The sequence below is a fragment of the Ctenocephalides felis genome, unplaced genomic scaffold (genome assembly GCF_003426905.1).
Source record: "Ctenocephalides felis isolate EL2017-DRISC unplaced genomic scaffold, ASM342690v1 CF-g0.4_SCAFFOLD_01170, whole genome shotgun sequence".
NCBI lineage: Eukaryota > Metazoa > Arthropoda > Insecta > Siphonaptera > Pulicidae > Ctenocephalides > Ctenocephalides felis.
Window position 1 is genome coordinate 1,141,888 of NW_020537324.1, and position 22,233 is coordinate 1,164,120.

The 22,233-nt window shown below is 29.8% G+C and overlaps 1 protein-coding gene across 2 annotated transcripts in view; it reads left to right on the top strand.

Moving 5' to 3' along the window:
• The first annotated feature begins 851 nt into the window (after positions 1-851).
• LOC113365708 (thyrotroph embryonic factor) overlaps positions 852-22,233 on the top strand; it is a 70,839-nt gene continuing 49,457 nt past the window's right edge. Inside the window, exon 1 of one of the 2 annotated variants that reach the window (XM_026607229.1) lies at positions 852-1,255. In XM_026607229.1, the coding sequence (XP_026463014.1) occupies positions 991-1,255 (265 nt within the window). In that variant the 5' untranslated portion in view covers positions 852-990. The remainder of the gene's footprint in view (positions 1,256-22,233) is intronic. The other variant, XM_026607230.1, reaches the window with a different exon arrangement.

A 22,233-nucleotide genomic window follows, 5' to 3' on the forward strand; every position in this document is an offset into this window, starting at 1 on the left:
GCATTACCATAACATTTCTATTTTATGCGAAAATTGGTCCCGATTAACTTTGACAAAAGCAGTGTTAGATGGAATGTAATTTAATGTGTATTGATATTGGAAGATAATAGAACCGCAAAGCGAATTTATCTATATTTAATGATATTACGAACGCGTTGAGGTGTTGCTAGAGCCGAGCCTTGAATTGCAAAAAAGCCGGCTCAAACATATTCATTGTTCTGACATAGTAACATTGTAAACATTCCGTCCACGAGTTGTTAGTTGACGATCGCACGGCAATGGCAACACATCGATCAAATGTGTATTCTATGTCCATGTATATTGTATATTGTAACCACTACTCGTGCCCAGTTAGTCCATCGTGAAAACAACTAGCAACTGGTCTATCGACGGCAAGCGGCAAACGATTCGCCTCGTGTGCGGTCAGTTGTCAAAACGTTTCCTAAGTCATAGCAGCTACGAGCTCAGCTCACAGATGAGAAAAGTCGAGGAACGAAATTCGCATTGATATTTGATACCGACGGGTACATTAATTTTTGGTATTGTCTCGGCCGAGGTGCGGATTTGACATCGCCGTGCGATTTGTGTGTGTGTGCTCACCGTGTGGTACTTTTTTCCTTCGGCCGAAGAAGTTTACTTTCGTTCGGCAGTGTGTTCACTTTCATTTTTCGAAGCGGCTACGGACGTGTTGTATTCTGGATATTATCTGATCGCGCGCGTTCAGTCGCACGTTGATGCGTACGCTATACGCATCGCGGTTTTGGTTAACCCACGTGAAATTTTGTGAAAATTTTGGTTTTGATTTTTTTTTACTATTGACTGTTTTTGGATTTTTTACTGAAAATGCGCCTTCGCGCTTTGTGATGCCATCAGTGTGGTGACGTTTTCAGGACTAAGGACCTGTCCGAGTGACGACGGGTCGATCATTTTCATACAAAAGTTTATATTTTTTATCGATTGATATCGGTGATAGTTTGATTCAACTTGAAAATGGATTATCAGCAGTTGGCACCGCCGGCGCCACTGCCGCCAGCAGCCACAATGCAACTGCCGCATGTGCACATGCTGCAGCAGCAACAGCAACATATGCAACAACAAATGCAGCAGCTAACTGCTGTTAACAACAATCAACATCAAAGTCTGCCCCCTGTACATTTTAACGAATCAGATCCTAGATGGAGTCAGTACCAGCAATTTCTGAGGCAACACCACCACACATTTGTCAACAACAATAATACGATAGGAATCGTAAACGGTAGGATTTCAGATAGTGATGAATAAAAAATCCAATTAGATTTAAATTATAAGATACTTGTTGAATCTTCGTAAATCATATACCCGGAAGTACTTTGTCTGATAACTGTTTTATGCAGTATATAAAAATTTCTTACACGTGGTAATTTTAATTGAGAGATTTTATTGCATACGGAATAAGATATCTTGTGACCTGCTTAAGGGTATTGTATAGTTATCAAGTTGTAGCTTGTATATTCGTTCTACCATGGAGATAAATATTGTGTCTCAAAACAATTATTTCAGTTATATTTTATATTGCACGAGACAGCTATTCATTCAAAAATATCATTACAATATTGGTTTCAATAGTTTAATAAAACCCACTCCATTTGAACAGTCATTATATCTTTCCGCAATTTTTCTGTTGTAAACAATCGCTTCCTTGTTCAGCGATGGATATTTGCGTGTTTCGCGTTGGTAAATTTTAACATTACACGTCTAAAAAGTCATACCCAACAAACACATTCAAATTTTCTATTCGTATATTTATTGTATGAACAATTCAACTCTCATCGCGTTAGTTTTAGCCCAAAGGATAATTACAAACCATATGATTTATCAAAGACGCAGAACGTTGATTCGCTTGATACGGCAATTTGATACCCAAGTACAACTTATTTGATATGTAATTTCCAAATAGAACAAGGTTTCTGTGTATGGTTGTTAATTGACATGATGATGCACGAGTAGGAAACCATCTATGTGCTCGGTAGACGAAAGATTCTAAATCTTTTTTAAAGCCAACTAAAATTTTATATTTATTACTTCAAACATACAACTTGAATTGATTGAAAAATTGATTTAAATTTATTATTACACACTGTATCAATACTTCTTATAAATATTTATCATACACTTATATATTTAAGGAAGTCCTGTATGGAAAATTTTATTTTACTTTAAGAATCTGTGAATTATCATACCATGCAAAAGAACTGTGCGTGCGTTTTTCTTTGCCATGATATGGTAATTTATTCCCAATTAGCAAATGATTAATTTTCAAATTGTTTTGAAGCGTACATAAAATGAATGAGTAATAATTGTGTCATCTATTGGAGTTCAAATAATGAAAATTTTTGGGGTAAACTCAACTTTTTTTCTATTCTATTTTTTTTTTTCTTTCATGTAAAAATAACTTATAAGACTTCATTGTATCTCGATTGCTATTTAAAAAAAATTGCAAATTTCTACATTTTGGATTTTCAATATTCTGATAATATCTTAAAAACATAACTGATTAGATAAATATTTGGAAAACTATAATAAATATACAAGAGGGGAATACGTACGTGGATTTGAATATTAATATAATGCAATTGCCAATTTTATTTAATGTTTAAATGTTTTAATATCATTACATTAAAACCAATAAAGTTTTGATTGAAAAAAATTGTTAGAATGTTAACTATCTATATAAGACTGTTGATTATTTCTGTTTCTGCAAATATTTATTTGAAATATCTATTTTAAAATAATAATTTGACACAATCACTTTAATTGATCATTTATTTAAACATTTAAATTCGGATCTTATAGTAATTAGGACTTCAATTTTAGATTTCTATAAAATATAATTATCAGTTGAATATTGTAAATTTTCATAAAAATGTTCAGAATTGTTAGAATTATCTTTTTGATATATTTTTTGAAATTACTATTACTAATTTTTTTTTAATATCAATTTTTCTTAAATATAATACATATATATTTTGAAGCCTGCAGATATTTATTCAGTATAACTATTTTCAAATAATCATTTTACTTTAATATAATTTTGATTGACAAAAACAAACATTTTGAGTATCGACAAAAATTCATACTTCGGTTCTTAGGCCCTAATTTTATAATTCTATAAAATATACACTAGCCTTTTGTAATTTTGATGCTTTATCTGAAGTTTGTAAATTTTTATAAAAATGTTCAGAGTTTTTGTATTGTTTATTTTTTGACTTTGTATACAAGTACGTTAGTCATATATACAGTTAATCAATCAACTTTACAATTTTATTTTATTGGATTGTACATAAGAATATATTGCACCATATATTCTTTTTAAAGGCAAAAAATCTCCCTCCAGACTGATTTTATAATATTGTTGATAAAAGAAAGAATGTCCAGAGTTGTTACAATTATCTAAAAAAAATGTGGTATATTTTTCGCATTACTGTTAATGATTTTTTTAATACTTCACAAACCCGGAAATGTTGGCATTATCATTATTGTTTTAACAATCCATTTCTTAACTAAGTTTGAATCTAGCTGAGTCACTATAACTGATTTTCACGTTAAAATTATAAACTTGTTGAATCTGAGTCAGTCAGATATAAATCGCCTTTCTTTGCGGTGGTTGCTTTAGATTCGCGATGAAAGTGAGAACTGTATTTGCACTGCGGTGTGCGAATGCCGGAAGAGTTTGCGATTATTTCTGTGGGATAAAATAACATATTACCATATAAAGATTGCGATTAATCATTGGCGAATAACTATATAAGTCTGAATACAATTTGCAAGAATATTGTAAAATTCAATTTATTGCATTCATTAAGGGGATAGTAGTTCTAATAATAATTGCATCGTTTATAAGAAAAAGCCAATTTTATTTGTTTGGTTGAACTCATACATTCTTCTGGTTAGAAATCGAGTAAAATTTAGGAAAAGGTAATAGTGTAATAATTTGTTTTCAAACTAGTAAAAAAATAATTTAATTTCTATTTTATTTGATTGAAATATTTTTGTTTGTCTACACAAGCATATGTTTTATACAAAATTTACTTTGATATGTTCATATTGGCTCCCCAATTATTGAACGTATATTGTTCTCAGATTACAAATGTTTCTATATGGTGATTTTTCCATGATTAACAATTTATGCTTGTTTTTAACACATCAGCATAATATTTACTTTATTTAATTGCCACTATCTTGCACCTCCTTTATTTAAAATATTTTGTTTAAATGTATATGATGTCTTCTACTATCAAATGTATATGTTGTCTTTTACATTTTATCGATAGATAGATTAGACATCTATATATTTCAGATTTTAAATATGCATTAACATTTTCAATGAAATAAAAATCTCATCAATCGAAAAAAAGTTAAATTAAATATAAATTGGCCAGGTATCTTCTTTAAGATTTTTGGGGTGACCTTTCGATCTTTTTTTTTCTTTTATCTAATAAACCAACAAAATTACTGAATGTTGTATAAGAACTACAGATTGCAATTCTTAAATGTAAATAAAAAAAACCTTGTTATCTAAACTGAATTCTCTATTTTGCAAAAACCGCCTTCATTTATGTGATTCTATTATTTTGATAATGATATAACGGTAACATCAGTAACTTTTTGCTTTGAAATAAGTGATTATTCGAAACTCATACCTTTGAATATGTATTTTATCACGAGAAACGGTGCCGAAATCAAAATACTTGACCTTGGATTTTTAAATAAATTTGGTTACCAACATTGTGTTTTGTTTGAAAGTTTTTTTGATTTCTCAAACCGGGCGTTTTACCTGCTGGTAAAAAAATTAGTAAATAAATAGGAAAACATTCTTTTTATGAATTAACAGCAATCAGAACCTTACGTCCTATGAGCTGTTGGGCTGAAACTTCTTCTTACTTCGTATTTTTTTAGATGGTAATCGAACCTGGGACCTCTGAATCAAGTCCCGTCGCTCTTAACCGCTTACCCACGGGCGAGCCCATTAATCGGAAAACATGGTTTTAATATTTATATCATTGTTGATAAATGTAACATACCTCAAACTTCAATTAACACGTTCTTTGTGATGCAGAATGACATGAATGCTATAGCATTCAAAGTTTGAAATCAATTATTATGAATTTTATATAACCTTACGTTTTTGTGATTATTATTATAATGACTAACTTTATTGTGATGATTTTTTAGGTATTTTCATATTATCTTATCTTTTCCCTTAGTCACTAACTAGTTTGGGCAAGCACATACGTAAAATATAAGCGTAATACTTGACGTGGATGCTATTGCATTCATGGTACAAATCGATTAACATATGATAATCTAACTATCATTATAAACAGTTTAATCAAATTTTGGATATCACAACCAATTTAAATATAAAATGACTGTCAGTTTTTATACCTTGCTGATTCTTTTGATGTCCGGGAATGTGTTAAGTTTAAAAATGCATATTTAATTTGTATTCATAAATTAATTTTAGGGTCTCTTCTTTTTTTTATTTATTTATTCTTATAACCAATCTGAACCTTGGGTTCAATGAGGTTACTTGCTGAAGGGTACAGGGCTTATAGAAATACCCCCAGTGGGAAATTAGGGTCTATTTTTGTTCTTAGATATATATAATGATTTATTTTATTACTTTATTATCAAAAAATATTTTATTCCATTCAAATCCAAAGCACATATCCAAAACTATCTTTTCCTGTTCTTTCGTCCATCTCTTTCGGCAATTTTCGATCGGCTTCGCGCAGCGCAAAATTCACACGACCGCAAACCCGGAAGATGTTGTGTTTGCCCGCGCTCGCTGTGTGCCGCGAGCTCCGGAGAAAGTTGCCTCGAACTCAACACTCGGCCTGGCTTGGCTTACACTCATACATGCGCCCGTCCGGACGCTTATTTAATCGCGATGAGTACTTTATTAATGCATGATTGATAATTATTATTGACTTGCCAATTATTAAAAGACTTGGAATTTTATAGGATGGAAGATTGATTTGTAATCTATTAAGGAATTTAATTTTTGTACTCGTGAGATGCCCAGCTGGGAGTAATTTGAATAAATTAATGAACTTATAATATACATATTAATACATGCACATACATATAGACAGGGTGTCCCAGAACTCAACATCAAGACTACACTGGGGCATAGTATTGATCATAACTAGCATGACAAAAATTAGAAAAAAATGTATCGAACCTTGGAGTACTACAAATTTTTAAACTGGTTGTGAGTAAAATGCATTAGAAAAGTCATGATTTTTTTAGGATTTAATAAAACTTAACTATTATACTCGCCAGTACACTTCAGTGCATTTTTTCAAAAAAAGCGGCTTCTCGTGGTTAACCATTTCTATAAATTTTAAAGTCATATTTTAACAAAAAGTCTTGAAAACTTGACGCAATTGTGTCATTATTTTTACGGTATTTCTAGAAATGTTATTTACGATTGTTAATCCACAGCTGGGCATGTTTACCATAACTGACTATTTCTTTTGTAAATTTTACTATTTTATCATTTTGATTAAATGAGCCACTTTTTATCGAACTCGCCAAAAAACTTCAGTGCTATTTTTTTTAAAAATAGATGGCTTCTTACGGTTAATTTAAATTTTTTTAAATTCTTTTAATTTAAAATTCATAGTTCAACAAAAAGACACAATAATCTTGAATACTTGGAACAATTGTCATTTTTTCGATATTCCTGGACATGTTATTTACGATTGCGAATCCAAAGCTTAGCATGCTTACCAACTATATCTGATTTTTCACTATTTCTCTTGTAAATTGGCTAAGTACCTGGATGTTAATATTGTCGTGATCCTTAGGGCTGAGTAAAAATTCTCAGTGAGTCTATTCGTTTATGTATTTCGTTGATTCAGTGGGTCTCTCGACTCGTTTAGTGCTAGTCTTAATGCCTTGTTCTGTATAGTCTGTAATTTTGCATTCCATACAGAAGCAGCGTACAATTATATTGGTCTAAAGTCAGACTCGCTTTTATTTCAAATCCCTACTTTTAGATAATGTTTTTCACCAATTATTTACTCAGTCTCTTATATCGATGAGCTTCATCTCAAATGTCGTCCAGCAATAAATAGGATTGATAATAATTACCTGGAAATATTTTCTAATACCTTTCTTCTTGCGTGTCGATTTTCAATGCATATTCGATTTTGCGCTATAAATTGATTGAATCGAATGAACTATTTCATTACCAGCCTTTAAATTAAAAATTCAGTTGCTTTCGCTTCATTAAAGTTGCATTGTTTGCGAAAAAAATTAGAAGTAGTAATCCTATACTTTTTATAAAGAAGTTAATCAATAGTATTTTATCGTTGGAAAGCGAACTATAAATTCGATTTTAATGTATTATGTTCTATTCTTCCTTTATTGGAAACAATACGAATGTTAAAGGGTATACTCATGTACACATGCTTATAAACAGATTGAAAGGTATTGGAGTTTAGTTGCTTTCTTATCAAGGTTTAAAAAAATTCTGCAATCTAAAGTATAACAAGTATTACTACCTTTGGTTGTAAATCAATTCCACATATGATTTATCATAGTTCACAAATTTCTTTTTCTCAGAACACGTTCTGTGTTCAACCTCCTCACGTACACACATTTTGGCTAATATGAATTTTTATAGGTCCGTATGTGCCCGTTTATACATAAAGCAGAACATAAAATATATAATTTGAAAAGTGAAATTGAACAAAGGCTTTTACGACCGATTCGTAATCTGATCGAATTAATTCGTAAAAATTCACTGGTCTTTCTTTCGGCTACATTTTATTGCGGCGCTTAATGATTGAATATGTAAATCAAATGATCATATTTTCGACAATACAAAATAAGTAGTAATTTGGTAGGGCGAGTGTGAATTAGTATTAACATAATAATGAAATTAGATATTCTTTTGTTAAAGTGGAGTTTCTTTATTTATAGCTGTTTTTACGGATTGTGAGGGCGGGTTAGCAATGTTTTATATTTTTTTGTTGACACTATGTAAATTAATGGCATGTACAACGTGATTTTTAACGACTACTTCGTGATAATTCATTTGCATAGATCATCAATCGTATAAGGTAATTAAAATAAAACAAAATAAAAAATATTTGTCATCATGTTTCATATGCATAATTGTAGTAATTGTGCAACATAATTTAGTTTTGAAATATTTAACACAATTTATAAAATATAATGTTTCTGGGGATCATAAAAATTTTCAAGAATATTGAAAATAATACTGTTGGATTATGTTCTGATGTTAGATAAATATGTCATATTTTATAATTTTCATGTATGAGAAAAGTTCTCCAAGAATCAATCAATCAAACAATACTAGAATATTAATTAATTTATATATAATATTAAAATTTATTAAAATTATAGTTATTTTATATTTTTTTATAAAGCCTATCACGAAATTATTATTTATTTACTATCCGTTTTTTTGGATATTTTTTGGTTTTCTGAAATTCTCTGATGTTAGTCTGTTTATCTATCTGTATTTCTGTCAAAATGCCTTTCTTTTAAACTGCAATTCCAAAAGATACTTATATTAAAATAATCCATGAACTCGAAAAGGTTTAAGTTTCTATATACATTTCAATTTTATTTTTTCAGTTTGTAACAGTTTCTCTTCGATTTGATGGTCGTTTTTTGAGTCTGCGATCCCTAAATTGATCTTAATTTTTCATCATCATTATTTACCTTTAATTGGTCATTGTATCAGCAGTCTTCTATCCTTAACTATAATGGATTACAACAATTGATTGAGTTTGTAGAGTTTCTGGCCTGTTTTTTCTTGATAACTCACTATTTCTTTTATTTTATTATCTGCAGTTCTGCATCTAGTCCAAGTGGACATCAATTTTTGGTAGTGGTTAGAATGTCTAAATCGAATGCCAATCCAATAATTGGACGTCCGGGTATGATGGTATACAATTTCCAATCACCATCATTTTTTTTTCATTTGGTGATTTTATTTTGAATCTACTGTCCTGACTGAGTTTGTCCATGGACAATTAGGACATGACTATAAGTCGATGATCACAAAAACTATGGATTTGAGTCTTTGACAATTAGTAAATCAATAATTTTTCGTCATCATCAATTTTCTTCCATTAGGTGGATGTATTTTGGATCTTCTATCCTCTGCAACAAATTAAAAGATGTGCATATGTGAAAATTGTCATGTGCACTGTTATGCACTTGATGGATTGATTGCTTGTTAGGATGACGCAGTTATTGCAAATACGATGAACGCACACATCTTGTATTAATTGAGCGATTCTTGCATCTTGCCTAGAGACAGAGAGAAGAGCAAATGGGTTAATTTCTTGTTTCCGATTCTGACCTTGAATCGCGAACAGCTGTCTTGCCTAATGCAAGTAGGCAACTGTGTAGGCAGCGTTTTACCATGATTTATGGCCGCATCGTATTTAAGACGAATGCTACAGTATAACCTTTGTTCTATTGCTTGTGACCTGTTCAATATTAATGTACAGGAGGAATTGCATAGCATATATTCATTCTGTGCACAATTTTATTGCCGAATACTATTGCTTTGTCTGGGCTAAATCATTTGCTTTGAACGAATCCATTAGCATTTTATCGAGAGACTTGTGATCACAATAAAAATTGAAGTCTCATAATTGTTTGTTTTAAATATTTAATGAGTTGGTAGGGGATTCTCCCTGTAAATATTCAGTTTGGTTAAGGAAGTTCAAATGACGATTGTTTTAGCAGTACATTTAAATAGAATGTTGCTAAAGACTGAAAAACTGATCGTATCTGGTCACTGTAGAAGTGTAGACTATTATTGCAAATTGCATCTATATTATTCAGATAAACAAATATAAATTATATTTTATGATTCGAGCTCATTCATGGCTCTTTGGTGAGGGCTTTGATTTTTCCAGCTATAGGTTTCTGGTTTAAAAAAAAAAACTATTTATTTCAATTCTTTGTCTATGTATCAAATCAAAGTATCAATTCTATTCAAACCTGAATTTAACACTTTCAATTTCCATGTACCTTTATATTTATGTTACGTAGTTATGGATTTATTAAAACTCTCCTTCGAACATTCAGGTTGTTGGGCTATGATTTAACCCTTGCAGCTGTGGACTGTATTAAACACTGATTTATTTCATATTTGCATGTATTTGTTGCAGTTCTTATTACAAACACTGATTTGTCACTAATTTATAATGAAAGAAGATATATTTATTGGTTATTTATTATACATGTTGTTTCGCGGAGTTTTTTTTAGAAGTGAACTATTAGTCCAATTAAAACAACCCGCTACTCCCTCTACCAGGGGTAGCAACTATCCAGTGTAAAGCTCAATGCCATGAAGATTGTCACCTTCAAATACGTCCGTACAACCTTATTTCTGAATTATTAATGTTTTTAATATAGTTTTAGAAACGCAGACATCTAACACGCAAAAAATTAAGCTTTTTGTGTTTGTTAAGATCACATCTTTAACATGTGATTCTCTTGTAAGTTCGTGGAAGGATTTTATTACGAGATAGGTTCTAGCGAAAGAATTACAAAAGACCTTTAAAAGATTTCTCCACGGAATTGGGATCTTAAAATGAATTTTGTAAGATCGAGAACTATGCCCGGTTATTAACTTCTGCAAGAGGATATCAAAATTTTAAGTATTTCTAAAAACATATTCATTAAAGAATTTCTTGAAATATCATTAAAGACTATCCTAAGAAAATCAAATTTCTAAAAAACACTATTTATTTAACCACTGGCAATGTTGAATAATTTCATGACTATCCAGTGATATTCTTTTGGAATTTTCAAAAATTAAGAGCTGTTTATCCAAACTTAATTAGCCAATTATTTTATATTAATTAATCACTGTATGTATCATGAATATAAAAAATCAGCAATCTATTTAATAATAAATCATATGATTACGATCTTACACCTTCTTGATTACCATCCACACTACTTATGTTTCAGGCATTGATATCGCCTTGTGGCGAATTTTTTTATTGTATATTGCCTCGTTCCAATTTTAATGAGTTATCTTAAGTAGAATACATTAATCATGAAGAACAATATACAATAAGAATTTTAGTACCTAAAATTAGTAATATATCTATTAAATTTCCAATTTCGTACCTGGTGCTGGACTTTTAATTAACCGATTGATTTCCCTGATCTCGTGCAAGTGACAAGTGTTACTCGATGCTTCCTGACTGGGACATTTCCCAGCACGTTTGATATTATGTTACTTTTGCACATAAAATGACATCATGTGATTTCCATTCTGTAGCCGAGTATTATATTCTTTGGCTTTTGTTCTTTGTGGTTATTGTCAATACTAGATCTATTCATCAACATGCGCCGTACTCTTTATTTTACGACGTACTTAATGTAACCATTTATTTGCGATGCATATTTATGATTTTTTGTCACTGCTGTATATAACACCGAGTGGGTAATAGAATTGTGTTGATAGAATATAAAAATCACCTAAAACTAATTCTTTGGGAATTATTTATTGCTTGTAATAAATAATGAGCAAGGTGCTACGCTGCGTTCTGGGAATAGACAAGTTTCCTTTGTATTACTTATATAATTTACTCAAAAAACAAAAATCTAATTGAAGTATGAAGTATGAATTTTGCAGTTGATTATTTTATAATACGAAATTTGTGTGTATAGTAGCTTTAATGAAAATTAATTCTTTCAATAGTATGTAATGCTGTCACCATCAAAATTGCTGGTCATTTATCAATTAGTCATTAACCATTATTGTCAACCAGAAAATGTTAGCTATTATTTATAAGTTCAAATCGTTTATGAACTAAACAGGAAGAAATTGTAGAGAATAAATCACTGAGAAAGGTTTTCCAGAGAGGTAATTTCGGTTACTTTGAAACAACGCTTTGACGTATAAACAATCGTGACTTATTTGTTTCCTGCATATAATTTATGTTGTATCAAATTTGTTTGCTGCCTTTCAGGGAAATGATATTTAAAGTCATAAGGGCCATTCCATAAAAATTTAAAATGTTACTATAATATAGTATTTGTTTTGAATTATTAGAGAATCGTTTAACTAGAAATATGTTTCCATCTCTATTTCATATACAAACTTAAGTTATTTCTGCTTGATATCAAGCTGACAATATACACTATCAAGCGGAAAGCTTTTACCACTGATAAAGCTTTCAGTGAATTTAGGCTTTTTATATTTAATATAACACATTTATTTCGAATGACGAAGTGAAATATTTTTTTGCGTTGAATGTATATAAAATAAATTGACCTAATTTATTAAGATGCAGATATAAATTACATAGGCTTGATATGCAATCAGAACTCATTCTCAGCGTATCTTAATTAAATTCAGTAATAATTATTAATTAATATAGCAATAATAAATTAATTTTCCAATCAATATTCTTATTAAGCCTATTTCATTTCCAGATACTGATTTATATATGTACAAACAAGGTTTTTAATATTACCTTGTTTTAACTTACTAATCCTTTTTATTTCTTCTGATTTATAAGTTTGCAAGCAAGGTTTTTACTTAAATAAATAATATCATTTACGCAGTATTCTAAACGCGTATACAGGAAATCTCGAAGTAGCTCTCAAGTAATAAATCTTCATAGTAAAACAATTTTTTTTTTGTTGAAGCCGCACTTACTATAAGCGTCAAGTATCCATATGAAATGTATGCGGACGTCTGACCGCTGGTATATAGTATCTCTCCACCGTGTTCCAATGAGTTTCTTAGTGGAAAGGAAAAGTTACGATTGAATGCATCAGAAATATATTCTGTTCTTATCACTTTCGCTCTTTCTTTAGTTCATCGAGTCTTTATCTGGATGCAGAGGTTCTGAATCTTTCACTTTTGTAACCTTTTTTTGGAGAAAAACTTTTTCCTCGTTTATTTTCAGCTTCAATTCTGAGAAATATTAATAATAATTGCCGTGGTAATTTGTAAATTAGACATTTTGCAATACAAAAGACTATGTTCAATATCAATTTACAGAAATGATAGTAACCCTTTCCACTCGCGCATTGCAAAATTTGTATGTATTTTGTCGCCGGAGCGGCGGCATCCGAGTGGAAAGGGTTAAGATTTTGGCGGTTATTTGAAAATTGTCATTCAAACATGATGCAAACTGCATACGTTCTGAATATTCAATTTTTGTAACCGTTCATAATTTTGGGAAAAAATTATGCAATGTTCAGTTCAATTTTGAGAAATACCATTAATGATTTTGGTGATTATTTGTAAATTAGTCAGTATTTGTTTACTATGTGAATTTCTGTATAATAATATACACATGGTACTTTTTCTAAAATGCCAACGTAATCAGTTTTTACGTTATTTTAAAGATCTACTTTTTTAAGGCTTTAAGGCAATGATTTTAGCTTTGAAACCAAAAGTTCCAGGTTGAATACTTATCTCGACCCTACATCAAGCAGTAGTGATATCAGTTTTTATTCTAAAATGTAGATGGCAATCTGCTGAAAATTTGATTTCGCTAATAAATCATATTAATAAATATATGAATTATTACATTTGGAACAGTTTTTGAAGTTCTCATATTTAGATTAACTTTTAAGCAAAAACTACTTTGCACCTTTATTTACTATCTCAATGAACATTACAGTCAGCTTTTTTATGAACCTTTTTTACTATATATATCTTATACTTAATGCCTTTGAAACTAGGTATTCACCTCTGGGCTGTTCTGGACATTCTAATCAACTGACTTCTGAACGACTTCCGTGGAAAACTATATATAGGAAATTCTAACAGTCTGGATTTATGATTGATTCTGAACGTTTTGTTATAAATCAAATAAAAGTTATAATTAAATTATTAATAGGATCTCTTAAATAAATTTTAAGACGCTAGTTATATTACGTAATACTCTTGTCGAGTATTTACTACTAAATCTATCTGTAAGTTAATTGCAATTTGAACAGGTTTTCATAAACAAATATCATTATTAAACTAAATTTTTTTCTGTTCATCACTAAATTTTGACATGTTATTTTTTATGGAATTTTAAACATACAAATTTAGAAATCCTATTGTCACCTCTATAGTTATTGATAAATTTTGATCTGAGCTTTTATAATTATAAGTAAAATTGCTCAAGAAACGAGCTTTTATAATTATTAATGAGATATGATTGACATAATTTTCAAGACGTTAATTATAAACGTAGAATATGCTCAGAAAGTATATTTAATTCAACGGTGCATTAATAAATTGTAAGGTAATTTCAGATAGAACAGTTTTCCTAAATTATTTATTATCGCCATCATTTTCATTTATATGCTTAATTCGTTCATTGGATATCCACAGTATACAAATTGAAAATCGATGAATTAAAAAAAAGTTTGTCATTAATCATAGGAAGTGGTTTTGATCAAAAATAAGCTTTTATTATTAGAAATACTATTTTTCAACTCTTTTCAAAATAGTTGTGAAAAAATGCACAGTTCAAGTTGGATCAAATTATTTTTAATTTTGTGGATCTGATTCGGTCACCATCTCCAAAAATCAGGCAACATTATGTCAAATACCCTTGAGGCTATAGATCTCTGTATATTAACAATTGAGGTTATAGATCTCAAATATGATCTTAAGTGAAAACTGCCTTTTGTGGATATAGCTCCATATAAAAAAGGTATACACCAAAAATATTAGATATACATGTCCAATACATATAGCTAACATAAAAACAAGAGTTTTTAAGAGAGGTTGACCACTGGGTTGCCCTCATGAGAACAATATATCTAATTAAGATTTACGTCAGAATATCAGCCTATAAAACACGTAGTTCTTATTGCTGTTCAAATAGAAAAAAAAAGGAAAACAAATTTTTAGATCTCATTTTTCCATAACCAGCAGCAAGGATATTCACATGCGCCTTATCGTTTCAACAAATGTACTATAAACCTGTATACTCATTTCCACATTCTTGTCCTACAATTAGACTAATAAGTTCAAGCTATTCTCTTTGATCTCAGAACTATTATCGTTAAAAAACTAGATGTACTTTGTACATATCAGTTCGGACGAAATATAAATGTATAGAAGTAGTTTCTTTACCTTTGGGAGTGTTTGTGTGCCGTGAGGTTGTTTCAGATGTCTTCCTGCCTTTTACTTTTCTTCACTGGTCACTCGACTAAACGTTTCTATAAATATCGGAGTTACCAATTATTCACAGCCATCAGCCACAATTAACGTAGATTTAGGATGAGTGGGATATTTTTTGGTGAAATTTTAGTATGCACTTATAATAAACTGTTACCGAAATCTGCAGTATTAACCACTTACCTATTGAATTTGTAAAATTGATTCAAGTAAGCTTTTATTTATTTATTGATATCTACATTTTTTGGCATGGCAACTGTTGCAAAAGTTGATTTGAATTGAGCATTGTAAATTGGTACTAATCTTCCTGATGAATCTTTGTACTTTTATTGAAACTTGAGGTCTTTTAATAATTCCAAAGTGATATCTTTATCCTAGATTTATTCACCAGAATAATACTCTATCTATCCAACAGCTCTTTCTCTATTTTAACAATATCGAACATCAGTAGTCCGGTGTTAACTTGACAACGTTCATTGTGTGTCGATTCCCGTAGGCAATGATGGTTGAGATAAATCTGCTGAATTTACGGCCACTGAAAGTTTGTATCGATGAATATTCTTACACCACAGGCGAAGAAATTCTAACAGACACGAAGATTATACATGACATCTGAAAAATTATAGAGAAGGAACTATATAGAGATAGACAATGTTTCTTAGGCAGAGGGAGGTCCGTGGGATAAGATGATGTTGAATCATTCAGTAAAGGTACACGAGATTCATAACAAATTTTTGGTTGAGATAACACTTTTCCACCTTACTGAGTTATTAGATTGTTTGGCATTTTTTTGTATCTGCGTTAGTTGAGATTAGTTGCTAATGATTCATAGTAAATGATGAAAAATATTTGAATCCACCATTATGACTCTGCAATTTGTTTTTTTTACGCTATATGTATATAGTACAGAGAAATCACAATATTTGGTCTAAAAAATCCAGAATGCTGTTGCCTGGAGCTGGAGCATAATTACCTTTTAACAGTGTCATTTCTGTATTATTATTATAACGTGTTCAAACTTCATAACTCTTGCACATATGACTCCATTCAGCCTATTATTCCCTAGTCTTGTGGAATTATCAAGGAGAACCAGGGAGGCTACGAACAATGCAAATGTTAATCGGATGAGGAGACAAGATCTCCTGTGTTGATATTATAGAATGAATACATTTTTATTAATCGTTCTGCGGTCTCGACAGATTTATGCGACATCTTTTATAATTTACATCGCGGATTAATTGTCGATGCAAAAGATAATACAGACGCAAAAGTTATTTGATTGTACGCTTAGATCGGCGCGTTGTTCCTTGGACGTGATGTCTGTCTCCCAGAAGTAGGCGGTCATTGTTATCACGGCAGGAAACGAGATCTCGTTTTGAAAGGACGAACTTGTTTTAGAGGATAATAAGAATAATAGATTATCGTATTGATTGCAGTATAGTTGACAAGACTTCTATGCTTAATTATAGATAGACACCGACAATTTATTCCAAAGCGCAGAACAGTTATTAAATTAATTTCAATTCATTGCTGCAAAAGAACAATCATACTGTTTATTCAAAACCTGGAACTGCTAATACATATTTGCCATACTTTGATAGATGTATATTTGTTCATTTCTGTTTATTTGTTATTTTGGTAATGTTCATCAAGTTTTTGCGCTAGTGTACACCTCTGATATGAGGATAAGAAATCATCAATTTGTAAAAGCGTAGAACATGTATAATTCTGTTTCATCTGGTGCTGCAAAGATATTAAGAATTTTATTTTAAATTTTGAAATATTTTAATTTAATCCTCGCCAAATATTGATCGAGGAGCTTAATGTGTTACAATTTTACCTTGAATTTTCTCCAATATATCATCTATTAAATTATTTTTAAAACTATTAATATATTAGGCAATTAGAGCTCTAATAGTGCCTGTCCAAGTTCATAGAGTTCATGATTATAAAAAATTATAAAAGATTTCTAAATCTAATGGAGTTTTGCACCATTCACTGCTTTTATGAATATCTCCTAATTATATTATTACTAAAAATAATGATTTATGTAAAATCAATGTGCTTCTGCATCTATTGCAGAATATGCCTCGTTTAATAATGTATTACGAAACGTGTTTCTGAGTGTTTCTTACGACTTTAAATATATATAATTATATTTTAAATGAACACATTTTCCAACATTACCTCTACAATGATCATAAAACCTTATACTTAGCTATTTATTAAAATATTCCGACTATCCAGATCTATATTTAAACTATTTTAAAGTTATTTTATTTTTGCTATCAATTTATCACTGCGAATTACTGGATATTATCGACCAGAAACGGCGCTAAATTATAAATCTGTCTTTAAACGATAGTGAAAGTGCTCGGATGTTATGGTTTTATTTCAATCATTTATTTTTGACGAACAAAATCGACGATTATTCGAACTGTCGAATCTTACCAATCAAGTTTTTTTAATAATCCCAAAATCTTGGCGACTGCGAAGTCAACAGAAAAAAATATTCATGGAATAATTTATGCCGAGAGAAATGTTTTATTTTAATTCGATGAATGTTGTTTGTTTGTGAGTGGTAGCTCGTTAATTAGAAAGACTAAATGTTATATAATGGTTGAATGATAGTTTCTATATATGATTGGATGTATTTTTCGAATCTTCAATATTGACTTATCTATCAATGAAGAGATTACATTATTATTTATCAAAGATGCTGAGGATCAGTCTGCTCCAAATAGGAAGTTTGATAATAATTTCAATTTATTAAATTTATTACCGAAGTTAAAATCGAAACATATAAATTATCAAAGTAATAACCCGTAACTTTTACTTGACAATTTCCACCTTTCTAGAACTGGAAACTTACTTGATTTATTACTATTGATTGGCTTACAAATTCTGACTTTGGATAGAATTTTAATTACAGACATCGATTATTAGATATATGATAATAATACATAGATTTTTTTATGATTTTATATAGTGTACTTCTATTATATTTGTAAAAAAATCAAATGATTAGACAAAAATTGGATTTTTTGAACTATTAGATTTTTTACATTTTTTAAGATCCATGACTTATACTATATTTTATTAAATTAAAAGAAGTGATAATTTCTCTATATAAACTTGCATTTTTTTATCTGACTAGGGCCTGGAAATTTTTCATACTATAATTACAATTTTACCATAATTTTAAATATTCCATTTCATTAAAATCATTAGTACAATCATCAATATTTACTCTACTTTCATTATTTTCCCCATTCACATTCCTCTCCATGATCGCACATGTATATCGGCACGCGTGGGCTCAGGCCATTATCATATTTAAAGTCCCTAGACGTGCAACTGTTAAAATAATTATCAATTTCACACTTTCGTTTTCTAAATCTTTATCTAATCCAGTAAATTGTAACGGACTGCGGATATAAATGTCGACCAGAGGACCCAATTACATACTGACTACTACCGCCGTAGTCTATTTAGTTGACTGGGTTTCGATATGAAATCAATTTTTCTATTTTTACTCGGTTACGCAATGAAAAAAATATATAATGCACATGAGGAAAAAATATAAAACAACGACAACGATTGCAGCCAACCGAGACGGATTTGCCATTATTCTCAATCTTGAAGACGGAAAAAATCTATGCAAGATAAATGATTGATACTGATGCATTTTTAAATAAGTAAATTAATGTATCATTCATTGAAACAAACATTAGATTCAATCGGTATATTATGATGTCTACATCAATTTTGTATAATCAAAACTATTGTTTTATACGAATTTAGTTTCGTTCCAAATCTTTACTTTATTAATAATTTATTGCCTGAAAAATTTGACCAACATCAACATTGTGAAATTAGATTAAATGCGGTTATACTATGCAAAATGATGAGCAATAATTCTCTAAATGTCCAAAAAGTTAACATAATGTAATTTTTAGGATAAACTTGATACGAAAAAATATAAAAGAAAAATTGCGATAAAATACTTTTAGAAAGTTTTATACAATAATTATGTGTATTAATATTAATTAAATCGAACTTAATCGACCAACTACTGCTGGGAAAAATACTGGTTTAATAAAAATTTATTAAATGATGAAATGATGAAGTTTCAAATTGATTTGTTTTAGTATTAGTTTAATAGTTCATGATGTATTTTTGAATTTTTTATATATGCAATTTATGTTGTTTCAAATTTGATTGAGCATTTTTAAGCTCATGAAACTTAAAGCTCAACTTCCCAAATGTTAATATGTAATTCATAAGAGTAATTCTGCCAGATTTTTCATAGGTATCTGATTTTTTCACATCAATTTTTGTTTAAAAAACAGATGGATTCGAAATGAACTCAATATTTAAAATATGCCAATAAGTAATTATACTCATATTCTCATTCTATCTAAATAATAGATGCCAGATTTTTTATAAATATGCAATTTATCATAAAGTTCGATCTAAATTGGACTCATTACTCATTAAAAATCAACGTATAGTGTTTTGTATTTAAATTCAAATTTATTCTTATTTTCTCATTCTATTTATATCAGGAAAAGCTTTACAAATGCTAAAATAAATCGTTTTAGAATCGCTTTTTCAGTACGTGATGAACATTTGCGTGTTCGTAGTTATCATGACAACTTACAATAAAATCAAAATGCTTGTTCTTCCTTGAAAATACAGACTTATTGCATGGTGTTCTGAAATAAGTACATTGACAATACTACGTTATTTTTTTAATAGGAAATAAATTACAAACCAAAATTTATATATTGGTTTAATTAAATTATTCCTTACAATTTGAGGTAAAGTTATTAAATTTATCCAATATACTTGCCAATGCATTCTTACATGCAATTGATACTCAATAATCTGAAAATATATTAATTCACACAAATAAACTATGCAGGCTCTATAATTACAGCATTATCTATTATCATTTTATTCAAAAGCTCTGTTTTCTTCTTAAGCTTCTATATGATCTGACCATCTTCAAAATAAGTCATTTTAAGTGGGAGTTTTCCTCACAATTTGCATGATTTTTTTATTATCACAATAAATTTATCATTCAATAATTTGCATGCTGTTTTGTGCTAATTGCAATCCATTTGTGTGTATGATGTGCCGATGAATGCATATTAAATGTGATTAAAATTAACAGAAGATTAATACTTGCATTGTTTATTAATAATCATGTATTTCTGCTAGCTCATGTATATATGCTAATTCGTACAGGTTAATGTGTCTATATACTTAGATTTATTTCCTTTTATTTGATTAATTCAAAAATGATTTATTCAAAGATATGTAGTTTCTCAAATTTTGTCCAATTGATTTAGAAAAATATTATTGAATATTTTTCAAATTTTTCTGTTTTTTGGCAATTTTTATATGATTTTCTTTTCTTTCTCGACAGCCCAAGCAGCAAATGTTAACTTTATGTCGCACGAACCGGATTTGAAATGGAACAGAGGTCAGTTAATCGTAAAATTGTTTGGAAACCAGACTGTAATTTGCCTTCATTAACACTTGAAACTGGGTTAATATTTTTGAGCACAAAAATCAGGAACTGTAGACTTAAATTTCGTGACTAACTTTTAATTTTTTACTTGAAGTTTTACATTCAGTTTTTTATATCACACTTTATTTAAAAGTGAGAACAGATTTGTATTTGTTAGTCGCATGTTTAATTGTTATTATGTGTTTGAATTTGATATGACCAAATCAGAGGATAAAAGAAAAATGCATTCAGAATCAAAGGAATAAAGAGATTTATTAATGAATTAAATTATTGTGCAAACTCTGCAAAATATTCGAATTTTTGTATACATGAAAAACACGTTTTGATGCAACTCAAAAACCTTTAAATCTGTATTTAAAATATTTACTGAAATAGATCCTTTTATTCCCTGGTGTGATTCTGCATGGATTTTACTTAATATGTTTTGGAGTAGACGTTGAATGAAAATAAATAAGCAAGTTATTCAGATTAATATCTAAATAATTTGTCTAAACATCTGGAAAATAAGTCGATGTACTTTCATGTCTTAAGCCTGTTGTGGTGTAATGGTTAAGAACGTATGCTATCATAAATGCAAGTTTTGGATTCGGTCTTAACCTCGGCCAGCTTGAGCAGTATGATATCAAATTTTTACTTGAAGTTACAAATCTCAAATATTTCGTGGGCATTGCTGCAACATATTGTTGTGACCCAACACTTAATTAGTTAATATTAATAACTAATATATTAAGAACACACTACGTAATGAATCGTATTCTAAATTGTTTTGCATTTATCATAAGAATAGTCGTTACATTGTAATAAACTTTTATCGATGAACTCCATATAAGGAAGTAATTCCCATGATATCCGAACGGGTAAAAACTTGACTTGCACTCATACATATAAATCTATTGATCATTTTCAAAATCAAGGAAAGCCCCTTTAACTAAATAAAATGTTAAAGAAAGCCGAAATGTAACTTCAGGTGGGCAGTTGGGTAGATTTCGTGTAGATGACATCTCAGAGTTATAAATGTGCGCGAAAAAAAAATGATTTCATGAAAAGTATTCTGTTTAATTTAAATTTATATTGATATTTACTATAACATCTAACGAAATCGGTTGATGAAGAGAAAAGCTGATCGAGCTTCAACATTTATTTGGTGGCAGCGGTGGCCAACAATATATATATATACCAACAGCATTAGATAGCACACCCAATATATGATTAGACATATAAAAGAAGAGTTGTTGACCGCTGGGTTGCCTATTGGAAAAATATACTAGTATGATAGCAAACACAGCTCATAGAACAATTTCTGATGGCTGTTAAAAATCTTTTATCCAATTTCATTGAACCGAGTCAACGTCAAGACCGAATATTTTTGCGGTGTGTTTGCAAAGATCTCGAACTTCAAAAAACGAGTTTTGCTCATTAATAGTATATGAGTTGATTGATTGTTCAGTAATAGTTCTCGTACTGAATCTCGTTTCGCGCATTAATTGTGTGTACAAAGCTTTAG